This window comes from Styela clava, chromosome 9 (assembly GCF_964204865.1).
Source record: "Styela clava chromosome 9, kaStyClav1.hap1.2, whole genome shotgun sequence".
Taxonomy (NCBI): Eukaryota; Metazoa; Chordata; class Ascidiacea; order Stolidobranchia; family Styelidae; genus Styela; species Styela clava.
In genome coordinates, this window is record NC_135258.1 from 16,034,471 (window position 1) to 16,054,130 (window position 19,660).

At 33.2% G+C, this 19,660-nt stretch overlaps 1 protein-coding gene across 1 annotated transcript; it reads left to right on the forward strand.

Annotated features, from left to right (window-relative positions):
- The first annotated feature begins 1,765 nt into the window (after positions 1–1,765).
- LOC120338763 (eukaryotic translation initiation factor 2-alpha kinase 3-like) lies at positions 1,766–16,967 on the forward strand. The gene is made up of 21 exons (XM_039406704.2): positions 1,766–2,037; positions 2,795–2,933; positions 3,501–3,572; positions 3,773–3,888; positions 4,217–4,345; positions 4,759–4,858; positions 4,996–5,062; positions 5,580–5,689; positions 6,267–6,405; positions 7,084–7,198; positions 7,836–8,008; positions 9,150–9,255; positions 10,175–10,298; positions 10,960–11,103; positions 11,612–11,694; positions 12,049–12,198; positions 12,613–13,297; positions 13,675–13,821; positions 14,020–14,205; positions 14,583–14,747; positions 15,207–16,967. Exons 1-21 carry the CDS (start codon positions 1,856–1,858, stop codon positions 15,342–15,344), a joined length of 3,270 nt encoding a protein of 1,089 aa, XP_039262638.2. The 5' UTR covers positions 1,766–1,855; the 3' UTR covers positions 15,345–16,967.
- Positions 16,968–19,660: the final 2,693 nt, after the last annotated feature.

The following is a 19,660-nucleotide window of genomic DNA, read 5'->3' on the forward strand; positions in this document are numbered from 1 at the left end:
GTGCTATTTCTACGAATATTACGTCATCCTGTGGTATTACGTCAGAGCAGTCCGCCGTCATTTTTACAAAGCCCAATATACGTCAGAATATGACTTTTTAGGTTTAAATTGAGAAAATGAATGACATTTCTTTAATTGTTCTATCGGATAGTATTAAAAATACTTTGTAACGTAATTTTGCTTCGTAACCTGTAGTGAGTTTTTCAAGAACTGTTGCATACCATTTTTTGTCAAAACTAAACACTGAATTCTACACCATCTATGTACAGTAGGGGACGACTTCTAGTTTATTGTATCCAATAAGTTCATCGTTTTCTGACTTAAACTATATATGAATACTATAATTATTGACTTTTTACAGCTTGCCCTAATTATATACTGATGTTTTCAAGTTCAACTCTGATATTCATGATAAGTGCTTATATGCAGTTTAAATCTGGTCCCTAATTATTTTCATTATGAGTGTTTTATAAAAAGTGGCCACAAATGTTATGAATTGTTCGTGCGCACCTAACCTTGGTGTTATATGGACTGGAAACGCAACCAGTCATGATTCATATATATGTTTGTTAGTTACTTTCTTACATTTACTCGTGCCATTTGAATAGCTAACAGTCAGTCGGTTGGCCTTGTTGATCTCGAAATTTTGTCCACTGATTATATTTCATGTTCATTATTTTAAATACAATAACGATATAAATAAAATGCTAACAGTAGAGGTTGCGCGAGACTAACTACCGATCCTTTCTCAATGCCTTTGCGCTAGTGGATAAGTATGCGTATAATGCAAGGATGCTGTAACAGAAATAAAAATACCATACTATGCAATTCAAGAGTCCTGCTGCAAACTAACACAAACGTATTTCATGTAACGTTTCATTTGACCAAAATCAGACTTTCTCAGCAGGGTTCTTGAATTGCATAGAGTTAATAAAATGCATTCGCAAATAAATCATCATCTCTAGTTCTGCCACAAAATCCATGATTCAGCATTCTGTATTGTCTTACTTTTATAAAACTAACAATGATGTTTTGAAGAAATCGCCTCACCTCTGGCCAATAATAGTTTGTGCTTGTACTCGAACATAAGTAAAAAAACTAAATAAAAAAAATTTAATTTATTCCACTTTTTTAAATCGCGAGATTTAATTGCAGTGAAACTCGCAATCGGGACCAGAAAATGGAACTGAATATGGAAAAGTTTGAACGAAAAATTTGAGAACTCAAAATCGATCATCACATTTTTGGGTGGACGTTGTGGTCAATGTTATGATAATGATCACTCGGTTTTTGTTTGATTTGAAACACCGGGATATGCAGACATTTAATTTTTTTATGCTCATCTTACGCACAGTGGCTATTTCATCCAATATGTATCGTTTTTGCGAACAAACCAAAATAAAAATTATCTTGCCCGCCCCTCTTTTCGAGTATATTTTATGATTGTTTTTTCCATCCACTGTAATCTGTACATTTTTGATAAACAGTATTCGAAAATAAACAAATTATCTACCGGATCTGTCTATCATTAATATATATCACAAGGTGTCGGAAGAGAGCATAATTTGGGACACGTCATCTCAGGGGTTTCCCCTGGTCATCCGATGTTTTGGTTTTTGTTCAAAGTAGCGCGATTATTCGTGTTCGATAATGACGCGGCCGGTTTTTGAGTCATTCCGTCACTGCAAGTATTTATTCTTTGCTTTTCCATTTATCTGCCTCCTAAGTCTGTACCTTAATTGTGTTGCACTCCATAATTGCAGGATATGTGTAATGTTTATTTTGTTATTTTTAGTTATCTTAATTAAATCCGACCATTTACTACCTATAAAAAGTGTCATTGTACTACTGTACTATGCTACATCTAATGCAACTAAAATGGGCAGCATTGTTGGCATCACTTGGTGCTCTAACCTCTTTGCTGAAGGCGCAAGTCCATACCCAAACATTCAAACCAGGAAAAGAGACCAACTTGGACGATCTTGTCAAAGTCTTTCCGACACCACACTCAAACGTTAACGAACCAAAAGGAAATAGGTGAATATTCAATATTTCCAAACTACGATAGCGTAGACAGTTAAATCGGTATGTCTGTAGTCATTCTTTCTTTTTTCTTATGTCCTTGGTCTGTCTGTCTGTTGGTAATTCAGTAATTGCTGAAAAGAGTTATTCAGAAATAAGAGAAAGCTTGTAACCCTTCAAAACAAAAAACAACTTTTGTTGCTTCATTGTTGAAAGTCGAGTACATCACAGTTCTCTGATTCCCAGAAACCCTCACATTGAAACACATCAATTGTAACAATGCATGCAAACCCCTCCTTCACGAGATCAATCTAAGCGCAATCTAAAAACGTAGTCATTGGATTCCTCTGAAAAATATAATCAAATTTACTGCAGGAAAAAAAATTGCTATATATAGCATTCTAGAGTTTTAGCAAGAAAATGTCTAGCGGAGACACTGGTCATGTGACGACCGATGCATGTCACGATTAATTTTTATTATTATCGTGACAAATATTGCATGATCTTACACATCTGCCGTCGTGTCAGCCATCTTTGTTAGGGTCTAACTAAACTACTGTATTTTCACTATGTCTAGTTCTAGTATCTACCAAGACTTCACTTAATGAGGATGTTAGCTTCTGGTATAGTAAAGAAGTAATAGAGCCCAAATGTCACAACATTATAAAACACTCTTTCATTATACTACATCCTGCATAATATGTAACACATAATACATAGAATTCCCTAATTGTTAGTATATCTCTTCCAACATTTCTTTAATTATTCTTAGCCCATTTATTGTGGTGAGTACATTGGATGGAAAAATATCAGCGTTGGACACAAAACATGGTGGAAAGTTGTTGTGGACAATGGATATTGGGAGCGGCCCACTCGTTTCATCGAGCATTTCCAAACTGCAAATCAACCAGGTTGTTAAACTTAGTAATTATTGAATTTTTTTACACCAGGTTTTTTTTACACTACTTTGATTCATATATTAATATAAATAAATAGAGAGATTCTTTTTGATCAGTTAGTTAAACAATTTATCACTATTATACTGCTTGGACCAGTGTTTTCTACCATGTCATCCAATCTGAACTGTAATCAACTGATAATCTTTTGCTTAATGGTACCAACAATTCTCTCAAATATAAAAAGGTCTTTTGGGTAAATCTGTTATAAATATTTCGTTCATCCATGTATATTATTATAATGAATTTATTTTGTGATTACTTAGAGAGACAAGATTAACAAATATTCCACCTTCTAATAAACAGACATGATTGAGCCTTTGGCACTACACTAGTCTTGTGCAACGGATTGGCAATAGAGAGCTTCTAATAATGTTATCATAATAGTACAGTTTCATGAATAAAAGAATTGCGAATTAAAAATATTCACCTGTAAATTTGATAAAAAAAACACAACATAGTGCTTTTTTTCTTTGACTCTGATTTAGTAACCAAATTTATTTTTCTATTTATTTATTGCAGGATGGGAAGACAATCAGACTCATACCTTCATTATCTGGTGGCTTGTTCAAGTTTGATGGAAATTCTGTTGAGGTATGTTTGTTTAAATTTAATAAAATATATATTTTTTATGCTTGAAAAAGTTGTAAATGGTAATATAGTTTTTTCAGAATAGATGTACATTACCTTCCAGGAAATAGTTATTCCCATACGGCCATACATAAATATATCTCATTTGAAATTGGCCTAACAAGTTCGGTAACTATTTGTCAGTTTACTATTTATTTTTTTAGGCTTTGCCATTTTCAGCTGAGCAATTACTATCATCTTCATTCAAAGTTTCTGATGACTCTATACTGGTTGGTGGAAAAGAAGTAACAACATTTGGACTAGACTCTAGTAATGGAAAGTATGTTTGTGTTATAATTATAAGCTGCGAGCCTACGATGGATAATCATGTGGGAAAGAGTTGCTGGTTTACACGTTAATGTGGGGTGGTTCATGATATCACAAAATTGTTATGGCATCCTTCACCAGAAAGTCCTTGAATCTGGGAAGAATATCTGGTTCACTATTTCCATATCTGTCATGGACTGATAACTAGACAAACAGCTCCAGCTCGTTATACGATTAATCTTTTTGACTTTTTTCTTTTCTGAGCTAAATAGAAAAATTCCATTCTCTCATCCTAAAAATAGGCACATTGAGGGTCTCAATCTGTTTTCTGTCTCTTCTAGTATTGTATATCTATGTTCTGCGTATGGATGTGAAACATTTCATGAGGTATCACCAACAACCGATGTAATTATTGTCAAAAGAAGTCAACAAACAGTTCGTTCTGTGGAAAATAGGCATGGACGTGAAAAGTAAGAATAACATTTACAGTCAGTTTTTGTTAATTTGATTTCCAAGATTTTAAATGGTATATAATGACATCAATTCATTGAATATATATTTATAGAAAATGTAGAGAAGTGAAGGATCAAATTGTAAGGGAGAGGGTGATCATATATAGGAGAATTGATAGGTCACTTGCTTTTGTGTGGTTTTCATTTTCCATGAGACATCTTTATGGGTGTGGCATTCTCCACCAACCATGTCCAAGTATTTGAAAGGAGAAATGGTCATCCATATTTCAGACAAACTGCTAACTGAGTGACTAAAATGATGATATTTCACAAGCCTCTTCTGTTATCCATATGACAATTCACTAGCAATAAATCTTTTATTCAATTATTTGGACATTATATTCTGTGTTTATCTAACTTTTCTTTTACAGTTGGAACTTTACCGTTGGCGAAGTCGAATTGGAGGTTTCGAGAGGAAAAACTTATCAGCTATTAGAACATTCTGGGGATGAGGGCAGTTCGACTGAACAGGTAGGCTATGTAGCATCTTGATTTTATACGAAAATTCTTTTCATTTCACAGATTTTTTTATTGTACAATAATTCTCAAATGTTAATAGTCCTATTAATAAAGCATACATAGAAGTAATTTATGTCCTAACATTTCAGGGGTCTACCACAATGCATCATCACCACCAGGATAACTCTCACTCCGAAGGGAATCCAGATGCTTCAAGTAAGTTTTATTAGGGCACAATTTCATGACCTGCTATAGTATTGTAGTCGCTATTACTGATTATGTCTTTGTTTTGTGTGTTTATTATATTTATATTTGGTATTTCAAAATTCTGCTCTACCATTCATTTCATTTTCAAATATACTGAATTTATCCGTTATGTAAAAAAAATAAAGATGTATTACAATATGGAATGATATAAAGACTTTTTAAAACTTAATACGACTTTGCTGTGATAAGCCAGTAAAAACATGTGTATTCCTTACATGAGGCATCTTTTATTTGAAAATTTTTCAACATACAATTTTGTTACTGTCTCAACATGTGATTCTGTTTTTTCTGTTGCTAAATTGCTATTGTTATTACTGTCTGTAGATGAAATTAGAAGGTACGGTATCAGTATAAACTCAGGCATAATATCAATGCTACATACCGTACATACACAATGCTTTTTGAGCTAATCTTAAACAATTGCTGGTGTGGCTGTCTTTCATTTATATTATTATTCACATTCTAGCGGACCCAAGATCATCGAGTATATTCTCAAAACTGAATGTATTAGTTCCAGAAGGCACTATCTACAAGTTCAATGATGAAAATAAACCTAGTTTGGATTGGAAGCACAAGGTATGCTGCCACTTGTGATAGATTAAAATGTGGAATAAAAATAGATTTCAATAGTCAATTTTTTATGTTTAGTATACTAAAACATGTATTTAAAATGTCATATATATTGAATTTTGCAATGGTGAATCAAAAAGAGTAGATTACTGAATTCAAGTTTCATTATGGATTATTTAAAATCAAACAAAATGGGAATTGAGCCTCATAGAATAGGATTAGGATTTCATGTTTATCCTGAGATAGATGAATCTGATAAGACAACTTAATTATATGGCCAATCGTGGCCTCTTATTTGGTTACCGGCCCATGTCCAGTATTGTAATAGTTATCAGTTATTCGTTCCAGATACATTAACTTACCGGTAATAGTGAAGGAAGCCCCAATGGTCATGAAATCTATCCTATGACGGCAGTCTTCTTGCACATAATTATTCCTTACATGATTCGATCGAACCTGCGCAGGGTAAACAGTTGTGATGACATAGGTATTCCTAGCGCCTAGCATAAAGTGACGTTCATTGAATGCATAAAGTGATATTAACTGAATTTACCATAATTTCTAAACAAGAAACTTTTTTTAGTTTGACAGTCCAATTGCAAATGCTTGGTATGTCAATGGAGGAAACTATCAAAAACTTGATTTATTCGATCCAGAGACAGTTCCTGCATTGAGGGATAGAAATAATGGCCGAAGTAATGGAGACCCCACTATTTATATGGGTGAGAGTCCTTATCTTGACTTTCATTTTAGGAACCCATCATTTATTGATTGTATAGTTCAGCATATTTTTATATCTTGCCTGGCTCTCTGATATAATTGCTTGACGATGATTGGTGACTGGCCTTTACCAATTAAATGGGGCCTGTAATGTAACTGAGGATTCGTTATCTTTGAGTATTCAAATCAGATCTTTCTTCATTTAAATCATTATTTATTTTGCAAACGTCGGCCCCATACTTTAATTTTGAATATTTGGAAGTTTCCTCTTATCAAATAATTGTTAGATAAAGTTTTAGCTCATATTTGTATTTAACATCTATATACGAAAACAACTGTGGCGCCAGAATGAACAATGTGAATAATGATGTATTGGTTTGCAATTAATCACTAGCCAGGGATCTACTAGTTGCAGGTGTTATTAAACTATTTCTACTTACTCAGTTTTCCAAGAATCGTTTTCTCTTTTTAATCTTATAAAGTTAGAGGCACTGAAATTTATCTAGGTGAAATCGGGAACATATTTTCTGGAAGGATCGTACCGCAATAATTTTTTCACTTCAGTATATGGATCTTCTGTAAAAATAATTGAGTAGTGGTTAGCACCTATGTAGATCAATTCCATGCCACATATCACAGAAAAATTATTTTACTTTATTAACTTTACTTCTAATGTTCAGGTTTTTATGGAAGCCACGTCTACATTCAAGTGTCATCAACTACCAGGAAAGCAATAACAAACAGTATGATGCCTTCACCTCGTTCACATGTTAGACCAAGATCTAGATCTCCTTTGTACGTGGAACTATTAATCAAACCATTACTGTATTTATGAGAACTGTATTGTTTCGGATAATGTTTTTTTAGTACAAAGTGACATTTCCTAAAGAAAAATGCTGCCAGGATCAGTGTTATACACAAACTGTTCTTGTACCGTATAAATCACAATTCCTCATCCAATATATATGAGGGAACTAAAAAAATCAGTTAATTTTTTTTGGTAAATATGTGGGTTATAAACTTATAATGAGACATGTGAATAGAATTTTTCACAACATCTTTATACACAATTTGTTTTTATTAACAATGCTCTATCCAAGTAGCTACTCTTAGATAAAAAGAAAATACTATAGTTGAAATGACTGAAAAATCTTTCCTGTTCGGCATTGCCTACCCAATTTAAAACACTATGGGTGAGGTGATGGGCATGAGATTTTACCCTTCGAAGTTGCGATACCATCTAGTTAACGCTTTTAGTCTAGAACTCAAATCACTTATTCACTTATTGATTAATCTGAATACTAATGTATATTGAAATTTTTTTATTCAATTGTACAGACATAACTATCTCTTAACTTTTTGGGAATTAATTTGGAATATTTTAATTTTTTACTTTGTTATTATTGATATTCAATGATCAAATCTCTTTCAGTAACCAGGTAGTGAAATTTCCATATCGACCATTTACGGCATCGTCTGATCATTTGAAACGTGCTGTTGTGGGTGAATCTAAAGAAGGTGAAATTCAAGTTTATCAGAAAAGTAATGCAAAAGGAAGTTGTGGGAACAATCTTGCTATATATAGAGATAATACTAATGGTGAAGGTCAGTGGAATTTCCTATTATGTTTCAATTGAAATAGTATTGCTTATCAATTATGTCAAAATGTCTATATAAATAACCAGTCATTTCTAAATACCTGAAATGAAATGTGTTTCACAAATAGAATCACAATCAAACATTATATTTATATATAACTAGTTACATGTTACACATTATTCACATCGTCTAGTGTGGAACTAATGAGAAAACTGGTTATTGAGCAATAGACATGTGCGCTTTTATTTTTCATTATATATTTAATTAAGAATGCTTAATCGAAAAATTATATTGACCAATTTGATTACTAAATATTGAATGAATAAGAAAGATTGTTTGAAAAATTTTTCTTGCGCATATATGCATATATGTATCGTATTGTCCAATACTCTGATTCACCTTTACTAGGTCTTTCCTGTTCTGAATTCAGTTCTGTTTAGTCATTGGCAAAATACTATTCATCGCAACATTCTTCCTTTTGAAGTGATCAATAGAAATATTAATAATTTCAAATCCATTTCAAATCATTTCATATATGTATACAAAGTTTTTGACTTCCTGTGATATCATAATATTACAGAGTTACTAGAGCTTGATAAAATATTTCAATACCGAATAGCGAATTGAATATCAAAGTATTTGGATGGTATTTTATGCCTGCCACTTCATATAAAGCCTAAATAACTATGTCACACCGACAAAAACAACCCTGTGAAAATCTCATGTGTCATTAGCAACTTTTTCTGCCCTGTGAAAATTTCTGTAGGGAAGAGCTTTGCCTATCCCTAATTGTTACCATATATTTTAGTTTTATCTTACTCTCTTGATTTTGATACCAACATTAGTACATTAAGAAAAGGATAGAATGATCATACAGGCAATTGAAGTTAAACTTAATTTGAAATTTGTATTTGTTCAAGAAAGTATATTTTTAAATAATTCAAATCATCAAAATGCTTATTCCAACGTTACAAAATAAAATTTGTGAAAGTAAAATACTTATAAAGCACTAAATACTTTCCTTAATATTTGCTATTTTTGAATTAAATCATGATAATATTACTGGTTTTTATATTGTAAAATTATGTTGCATGAGCCCTCTTTTTTAACCCAGTAACAACTTTTATACAATTTCACCTTTTTTCAGATGTTGGATATTACTTTAAGAGTGATATTCCATACTTCATATCAATTTCGGAATCTGGTAAAAAGGGAAGAACAACTGAATTAGATGATGGAAATGAATCATATGGGTAGGATATGAGAAAAATAAATTTGTGGAAATTTGAAATGTCATTACTAAAGCTAGTTTTAATGTGCGCTGTGATGGAATCATTTTGGGTACTCCCATAGTGTGTGTACCAGGTTAAGGCATACCGTAATTTTACTCCGATTTTCTCTATTTTAGTTCTGTTACGAGTCCGAAGACTGTCTGTGTTAGGCAAGTGAATATACCCCATGCCCATAGGTTTTAGTCCTTTTACACAACTTAATCTAAAGTAGAGCGCCCATATTTGCAATATTATTTAATTTTAGATGTCGATTAGTTTGTATGCGACTAGGAATTGGGTTAGAAAGGGGTTTGTTTTGAGAGAATGGAAGGAGCCCTAATGGTGTTAGTAATATCTTGACTTTATTGGGTGGAGCAGTGCAGCATCTGGGATTTAGGTTATCTGATTGTCGACCTATGTAGATACAAAATAAAGGGGGTATTTTTTGATAAAGTTAGTTTGGCAATGCTCAAAATTGATAAATACACTGCCTGTACATCGTAAATTTTTTGATTGATGATAATAATTGTGTAACAGTAGTATTGTTATACTAACATTTATAGCAGTCCAATATACAGTAATCAGAAGTATAATCTATAGCTCAGTCGTCCTATATTTTATGCTTGGCAAGTTAACCTAAATTCTATTTTCTCATTTTGAATATGAGATGTATTCTAAATTGGGTCATGATCAATAGCAAACATTTGTCAGTATAGTGTATATTAAATGGGTTTTTAATTTGAAGACCTTTTTGATCATATTGTAAGACACTTCATTTGCTTAAAAAAGTTTCTATCAAATTTCCAATTGATTTTGCTAGAAACACTTCACTTTTGCATCGTATTGCAGTGGCACTATATTATGGAAAGTCATATTCAAATCTAACAATTTCATTTGTCAGAAACTCAAACATTGATGTTGTTTATTCATCTTTCATGCATTGGTGGAAAGAAATCTTATTCATTAGCGTCACGACATCGATATTCATGCAACTCTTCATCGTTAAAATTATGCAACTATCTAAGGTTTGTGTTTTTTCATGTGCGAATGTGTTGTGAAATTAGAATCATGTAAAAAGTCGTTTTCCATGTATATTTGATATTGGGAATGTGTTACAATATTCAATTTGTCATAGCTAAAATAATGTATATTTGCTATATGTGTCAGATTTAAGAAGTTTATATACTGGGTGACCCCAAAAACCAAAACCTACATCATTTGAAACATATCTTAGAACATAAATTTTGTGCAAAGTGTCTTGGATTATTGAAACCTTTTGGATGCAATCATATACAAACAAAAGTTCAAGAGTTGAATAAGTTTTCTTCGTAGAAGTAATAGAGATATTCATGAGTTCTGTTTTTTGGGTCACTCACTCACTCTGTATAACCGTGGGATTGCATGACTAGCAACTATTCAATATCTTATGTATATTATGCATGTGCCGTTTCAGCACGAATAAGTTGAACATATATTTGGATACACCAAATCCTATATTGCTTGTCTGTACATTTGTGAGGTGTTATATCGACAAAAATGTATTGAATCGGTACAAAGGCTAGTTCAGGAAATAATTGTTAAACAACTCGTTAAAACTTTAGTAAGCAACCATACCAGTTAATCAAAGAAGTGACTGATTTCAATTAGTATGCACATCCTCTGGTTAAAAGTATTTATAATTTTTAGAGCAAGGATGAAAATATCCTAAAATCAAGTTCTGGTAGTTACGCTGATGCATTATCTGATATCCAACCTCAAATGGTTAATGCTTCAACTTCATTTCAATCAAGATATCTGAATGATTTTGAACCGATCCAGTGTCTTGGGAAGGTATATTGTTTTTTTTGGGCTGTTCGCTTCCTTTTTTTACTCTAACAAGGCAATAAGTAAGTGAGACGATGTTTGAAAAAAATTTGAGCTTTGTTATTGCAAGAACTCGCTTATTGTTTCTTTTGTATATATTGTCAGTTAATTCATGTAAATGTCTCAGCTTAGTCTAATTCTTAGCTTAAATTCTTCAATTGTCTTTGACTATGGTTTGTTCAATTTGAGTTAAGTCCGTTTTATAACAAACCTATGGATTTATGTTCAGGAAGGCGATTTTACTAATTTAACATATATGATGATTTGCAGTTCACTAAACCAATTTTTTATTAAAAAAAATGAATTTTTGTAATCGAAATCGGGGAAAGACTGAATATTTTAAATTTCAATATTGTTGGAAAGCTCTACCTTTTCTCAACAACTACTTAGATTTTTTGATTTGAGTTTGTTTCTTGTTTTAAACTTTGTGAGTTTGCTTAAGAATAAATATTTACCAGATTTGATTTGTTTGCAGGGAGGTTTTGGAGTTGTTTTTGAATCTCGTAATAAAGTTGACCATTGTAGTTATGCAATAAAAAGGATTCGACTACCTAACAAGTATGAAAATTCATTGTTTTTCACAGTTTAATCATTTAGTGTAAATACAGTGTGAACCTGTCTTAACATCTTACCACAGAGAATGATCATATTGTAATATTTTGACTGAAGTAATACTGCTCCCTTTTATTTTATGCCAATGAATATATATTTTCTATGTACAATATATACACTTTTCCCCCTAAATAAGGCTCTGCACAAGCAGTCACACACACCCTTTGTTGGGGGGGGAGGGTGGGCATCGGGATTTGAACCCAAGATTTTAATCTGCCTTGCCATCATACCTAAACTTCACCAACTAAGCCACCCACTGCTTCGACATATGATTACCCCATTGAACTTGTAAAATTTCAGGCAATCTGCGAGAGATAAAGTGATGCGTGAAGTACGTGCTTTAGCCAAACTAGAACATTCTGGTATTGTCCGGTATTTTAATGCTTGGACTGAAGAACCACCTCAGGGATGGCAAGAAAAAGCTGATCGAGAATTGTTGTCAGATATCAGGTTGGCCTATGTTTTAGTATATCAATTAAATTTCTTTTGAAGGAATCAGTAGTGGGATGCATTTCATCAATTCTCTTCATATCCAGTGATCCAACTTTCATAATCCGCGGCCAGTGGCCCCTTTCCCAGGACTCCCAACGTGTTTTTAATGGGTTTCCATCCGTTATTAAATTTGCCAGCAAACCCAACAAACAGAAGTAAAAGAATAGATGCATTTGTGATACATTAATCCGATAGTAAATATTTCCCACCACGCATTCCTTACACACCAGTGACTGCTTTCATGACCTCAGTCTCTTAAAAATATTATAAAGCAGAAGATGACATTCCTTTGCAAGTGACAGCGATAGACATTTTTCTCCATTTTTTGTTATGTTAAAACGCATGTGACATGTTTCAATTGTACTTTTTCAGTACGTATGCATCAAGTGCGTCATTTTTGGCACAATCTACAACCCATCCACCTCCTTCATATTCTAAACTGCAGACTGATATTGGCAACACTGGAGCGTTCACTCCGAGTCATTCCGTGGGAGTTAGCGAAGGATTTTCAGAAGAGACAAGATCGTTTTCACTTCATTCTGATAAATTTAATAAATCAGGTGAAGCCAGTGTTTTCTCTGACATTGTTCCAACGAAGGCAGGGAAATTTTTTCAGTCTGCAAATACGGATTCGTCTGATTCGGGAGATGAAACTGGTTCTCCTTCGATACAACTGGTCCCATTCGGACGATATAAAGATGAATCCCTTAGCATTGTTTTTGAAAAAAGTGCGCAAAAACCCATGGGGAGCACTGGTGATTCTGCAATTGAAGAAGACGCATTTAGTAGTCCAATAGCGAATAAAAAAGGACATGTGCGAAACATATCAAATGTTGGCGAACTGCCTCAATATAAAGATATTTATAAAGATTTTACTTCAACTCCTGGAAGTAAGTTAAGAAAAAGATCAAGCTCTCAAAAATTACAAATGCCAGAGGACAGTGACACAGGTTCGGAACTCAACGCAGTCATTTGTCGTGATGAAACAGACAAGAAGAAGGCAGAAGATGAAAAAATAAAGCCAAAAGTAGCTGTTTCTGTTTATTTGTACATTCAGGTAAGTGCTGTATTAACAAGGTTGTAAATCATACTACCTAAGGGTGATCTCCTCGTTAGACTAAAAGTGAATGAGGTCTGTCATGAATCTAGTTTACTTTTATAGCAATAACAATAGAACCAGAATTTAACCCAAAATAAATTACAACATGAACTAGGAAATATAGACTTCACCAATGTTTTTGAAGTCAAAATATGAATATCATGCAGTTGGGAACAGAAGTCAGAATCAAAGAAGACAAATTTTTCTTTGTCTTAAAGTTGGGTGAAGAAGTCTGAGTCAAAATTTTTGTCAAGACAAAATCGTTTCCAATGACCTGGGAGGGGATATACCTTTTCTTTGACTCATCTTATACCTTATATTTTGTCGTTTTGTAGATGCAGTTATGTCAGAAAGATTCACTTCGTAAATGGTTAGCAGACAATCATACAAGAGAGGATGGATATTGTTTGTGGATATTTCATCAAGTATTAAATGCTGTTCAATATGTACATGACTGCAATCTTATCCACAGAGATTTGAAGGTGATTTAATTACTGATATCGACTTTTCTGACATGATTCGAAGTATTTGGATATAAGTAGCTTGTAAATCTATAGACATATTTGTGTGAACAAGATTAGGTCCAGAGCTTCAACTGGTAGCCACATTCTTGCTCTTTTTATGATGTTCACTATTGATCAATGCAAGCACCAATTTTTCATTAAACTTTTTATTTTCAGCCTTCCAATGTATTTTTCTCATTCGACGGAGGTATAAAAGTTGGTGATTTTGGGTTGGTCACTGAAAGTGATGAATTAAGTGGTGATATGTTAAACGAAAGTACGATACATAATGATAATGATTATTTATCTGATGGATCTCATACTGAAAGAGTTGGCACAAGATTGTATATGGCCCCTGAACAGGTGAGAAATGGCTTGGTTATTGAATAAGTATAAATCAAACATATTTGAAATTACATCGTCTTAAAATCAAGTAAACATATTTTTTCAAAAGTGAGCAAATAGTTATAATATCAGTGTATACTTTTAACTATATATTCAAAATTGATACATGATACAGAAGAATACCTACTTGTTGCAATTTTTTTTTTTTTTGTAAATTGAGAATTATTAGTAATTTTGGTGCTATTTCTGCATTTTTCGAAAAAATAGTCAATATAATTATATAGATTTTTGTTTAATGAATTACTATTATTGAAAACATTGCATCTGTTTTTTTTTATTTAGATTAGGTTTTTCAGATTGTTATGTTACGTAATATAAAAATCATTCTTTTTTAGATGAGCGGTCCAAAGTACAGTCAAAAAGTTGATATATTTGCACTTGGTCTCATATTAATTGAATTATTCACACCATTTTCCACACAAATGGAGAGAATTCGTGAACTCACCAAAGCTCGAGATGGAAAGATTGATAAAAAATTTGCAAGAGAATATCATCATGAGGTTCGTTAGAGATTATCAATCATTGTCACTGTATAAGACTTTTGTACCATACTGTGTCATATTATTTTGCTGTCCACATTTTTCACTATTTTTATTCAAGGCAATTCATAACATGATTATCCATTTCAATACTTATAAAAACTGCATTGCATTTAGTGCTGTCAAATAAATAACTAATAAACATGGCCTATTGTTTGAAGTGTTTGACTAATGGCATGTTGGCGTCACCAAAAAATTTCAGGTTTAAATCAAGCATCCCACCACCTCACTCAAGGTGCAATAAAATGGGAAGGCAATGCTTAACCACAAAGATTCCAGTCCCTTTGAAAATAGTAAAACTTGCAATGCTGGTGGATACTTGCAAAGAGGCTTGTTTTGAGCAAAAATGTGAAAACTTTCTAAAAAACATGAAAAATTATGTATACTTGCATTAAAAATAAAATTTACCGTCTTTTTTAGGCGACTTTGGCAAGACAAATGTTATGTCAAAACCCATCACAAAGGCCAACTGCAGTTGAGGCAATAAAACATGATGTTTTCAATAACAAAGACTTATCGCAATATCAAGTCAAACGAACAAGAACCTCGTCCAACTGATCCTTGGAATAAACATGCTATTTATTACAATTTATTTGTAACAATCATATTCATCTACAATCTACATCTACCTTATAAATGGTTAACATTAAAATGATAGGATTTGTCGAACTTCTGATTGACCTATTCCGGTACTCCTAGTGCTGTTCTGAAAATATTTTTTTAGTATTGTGTTACAGGTAACTATCTATTCAACTGGAACAAACTGTAGCTTGTATTAAATTGCTTATTTTTCGTGTAATTAACATAGATCAATGCCAAGATTCTGAACCGGTCAAAGCGTTTTTTTATCAGCTGTATTTGTAGTATTTACAACTTCAACAACTTGATATATTAATTAAGAATTTGATTCAAAGAAAAGGACGCTCCAGAAGTATGTGTACCATTATGGGGGGGTTACTAATTTAGTTAGCCTACTCCACATCAAGTTGTGTGAAGTGACTGGGACCCATGGGCAGGGGGTTCACTTGGCTAACACAGACCGTCCCCAAACTCATGATAGAACTAAAATAAAGAAAAAGGGAGTTAAATTATGGCCGAACCTGGTACATACATTACGGGAATACCAATATAAAAGAAAAAACCTAAAAATAATAAGTCTTATATCAATTTAATTGTGCTTCATCCATCCACTGTACCTAACTGACAATCACATCCACCGGTTGTGCTTTTCTTAACAAATATTCATTGCCTAAGCCCTAATTTTTCTTCCTTAAACATTGTGATTGATTCATGCTTGAGTGTATTTGAACATGATTAGAATATGTCATATACTATACTACATTTGTATTCGTTTTGCTTTGAACAACTACTTATTACTTTTTGTACAACATGAAAGTACTACCAGGTGCATTTACACCGCTTCATTTTTTTCTATTGTTCTAGATTAGAACACGCTACTGGAAAGGTGAACTGTAAATTATCAGTTCCCATAGTTCATTTAAACTGGGAACCAGGCGAGAGTGTGATATTCTAAATGATTAATCCATCTTATCGGCTTTTTCCTGAGATAAATATGGAAATCCCATTGTCTATTCACTTTGGAAATTAAGCGGTATATTATTGAATAGTTCATATTGAAGTTTCCTAATGTTAGTATCGATTTTCACATTTTTTTTTAATTTGAATTCATATGCTAATCCTTATATTTCGAAAACAAGGTTAAAAAATTAGAACTCTGTAAACTTGCTTCTGGAATTGGTATCAATTTTTTGGTGGCAAGGTGTTGTCTGAATCAGTGGTTCTCAACCTTTTTTAGTTTGCGAAGCGGTAAAATTTCAAAACTAATTCTGCGGACCGGTGAACTTTCAAAATCAACCCAGAGCTCAGGACGTATCCCGTCGTTCAGGGCTTGAAATGAGCGTAGGACCTCCAACCAGTTTGGTTTACGCAATAATAGGAGTTAAAACTCACTAAATAAATTGACAGGTGATCAATGCTTAGTATTTTCCAATTGAGATATTGAAGTCTTCTATAAACACAATTTTTTATTTACTTTGCTTTGTGACTAAATAAGTTCATAGTCTTTATACTTGGCTGCTATTTGGTGTTTGAAAATATCTTTCGTTTATTATTTGTATGCTGTATACAAAAAATTAAACTGTGCACTTCGTAATAGTGTGATTTAGTTGTGTTTTTCTTCAATAATGGCAAAAAGTGGATTTAAAGATGACATAACCGATTTGCCTGTCTGCCCATATTACCACGGCTTGTTCCCAGATTCGCGAACCTGGGTCGATTAAGCAGTTCAGTACAAAGCATCCAGGCTTGTCCATGGGACATATTTTTCTGTCCCATTCCCATCCCATAGCAATTATGCCTGCTCATCCCATTGGATTCTCATTCCCATGGACAAGCCTGAAGACATCCCCGGTAGAGATAAGAAAGTCTATCATTTTAGGAGTGGATTGTACGCCGTCCGTACATTTTCGCTCTCCAGGCCTATATCTAAAAATCTACGACTCGGCTGTCTCCTTAGCCCGTGGTTTTCGCCAGTACAGTCCAGGAGTTCCACAGGGTTGCATTCAAATCCTCGTATATTATTTAAATAAAACGAAATGCATATTAGGTTTGCCAATATATTTAAACTTGCTACACTTTAAAGATCGGGCTGGTGCTCTCATTTTTTTCGCCCGTTAGCGAGCATCGGTTTTGCGCAATAAAGCAAGTCTGAGCTTCTGTGCATTAGGAGACGCATTTTTTTTTTCAACTCTGTGTATTGTGTTGGGTCTCTCGATGATAATAACTGTGTTTTCGACGCTATGATGTTCACTTTTACCACTTAATGGTTCTCTCAAGTGGAAATACATATGTAGTGAGTGGTATACAGGCAATTTAACAACCTCTTTTGAGCTCTTGTTCGCCAGTTAACTAAAAACCTGCACTTTCCTCTTTCAATCGTGACGAGTACAGTGCATTAGTTTTTCAATTTTTTTTATGGAAATGACCTTACATGCCTTAGCACAGAAAGTTACCAGGCCACAAAATTGGCCTTATTTATTGGGATCATCCATCGGAGTTAGGTAACTTAATTTGTAAAGAAAACTCCCCGAGGCCTTTCTCTATAAATTACCTCATTTATGTCGTCAGATTGGTTCTGAACATATCGTGTCTCTTAAATATTTGGTTGGAATATTATGAACCATTTAATTTGTGATAATAGCAGCTTCTTTGCCTAATCAATTACGATGCAAGATTAGGCGTTACAATAATTTCAATACTTTTCATAAGTTGTGATCCTAGTGACCCGTTATGGAGACTGGAGCTAGCAAATAGCTTAGCAAAAAGCAGAGAAAACAGTGATCTAAATAGTCGTTAGTTAGTAATATAAACTTTTAGATAGTTAGTACAGCTGAGAAAAAATTCGAATGAAATACTGAGTTCTCACTCTAACTGCTGTAATTTGACAAGAAAACAAGGGTTGCAACAGTTAACAGGTGGCCCATCTTATACACAAGTCACACATTGAGCCACCTTCCGTCTGAGTTGGTTGCTTGGTGCATCCCTATGGAGTAACAAATGTAAGTTTCAGAATATCGAAGCGATTCGAATTAACATCTATTCGAATTAATTTGGGAGACGACGCAGCGGCGTTGTCTCGTCATCGACCAAAAGCGTTTATTTTCCCTACGTTGACAGCGTGCCAACGCCTAACACTCTGGGATTATTATATTTCATGTGGGTCACATCTTTAGAGGAACCAATGGTTTCGTTGAAAAAAAATTATTATTCAAAATGGTAAAAAGTTTTACAAATATGTCATTATATAAACGTAGCTTTAAATTATCTATGTAATGTCACTATAATAATAATAAAATTATTCCTTAATAACAACATATTCATGCGATGTTTCCCTCGTTATCATTTTCTTCCTCCTAAATCACAGCGTAAGTGGTAATAACGCATATTTCACTGGCACTTATCATTTGAATGAATTTTGAAGGTTACTTTTAGAAGAAAGGATCACTATACATTCGATATTGTTTGCAAACATAGGTTTATGTAATAAGTAAATATAACTGAGTGTGACTCTATGTAACAAAAAAAATGTTCGCTAATATATTATGTAGTTGAAGCATCAATTCAATGTTTTCTTCTACTACCTTCACTTATTTTTCAAGTTCATTATTATTATTTAATCACAATTTATGCTGTAGTTCTTTCAAATTTAAAGAAAGTTAACGATAATGGGGTGTTATGCTTAATAGAATCAGTTTCAGAAATATTCGAATCGAAACATTGCGATTTGGAATTCGATTCGAAAATAAAATATTCGAAACTTACATCCCTAGACAACCAATAACACAATAAAAATTGTCACGGTTTCGTATTTGTGGATAACTAAATATATCCAAGCCGATTAGGATGTTTTGCCTGCGAAATGGATAACAAAATATTTACACCCCGAAGGCAGAACCACTGTTCCAATAATTTATTATTCATAACTTTTACCGTTTTTCTTTTGTTGTCTGCAGCCGTTTGCTATCTGCGTTATCGTGATTGTTATTGTTGCCTATTTATTTATTGAATTTTGAATGCGCTTCTTCTATTGATAAATAATACGCTGCTTGTTTATACACGCCGATTTTAATTGCCGCCTGTCGTCAGATCGACGCTCCCGGACACGCATATGTTACTGCGCGTCCGAGATAAGGCTTGTTATGTAGATAATATTTAGGATGATATGATATAGTCAGACATTTTGAAACTGATAAGTTATGGTATCTGTTACGCTGTGGCCTCAGTCGACATTAGAATGTTTGTTTTTCTTTTATATTGTTCTTGCTTCCCATACTAGATAATTATTCGATCTGTTC

Coding starts and splice junctions, on each gene's coding strand:
- LOC120338763 (XM_039406704.2), top strand. CDS start 1,856: ATGCTACATCTAATGCAACTAAAATGGGCAGCATTGTTGGCATCACTT. Junction 2,038..2,794: donor AACGAACCAAAAGGAAATAG/GTGAATATTCAA, acceptor AATTATTCTTAG/CCCATTTATTGTGGTGAGTA. Junction 5,063..5,579: donor AGGGAATCCAGATGCTTCAA/GTAAGTTTTATT, acceptor TTCACATTCTAG/CGGACCCAAGATCATCGAGT.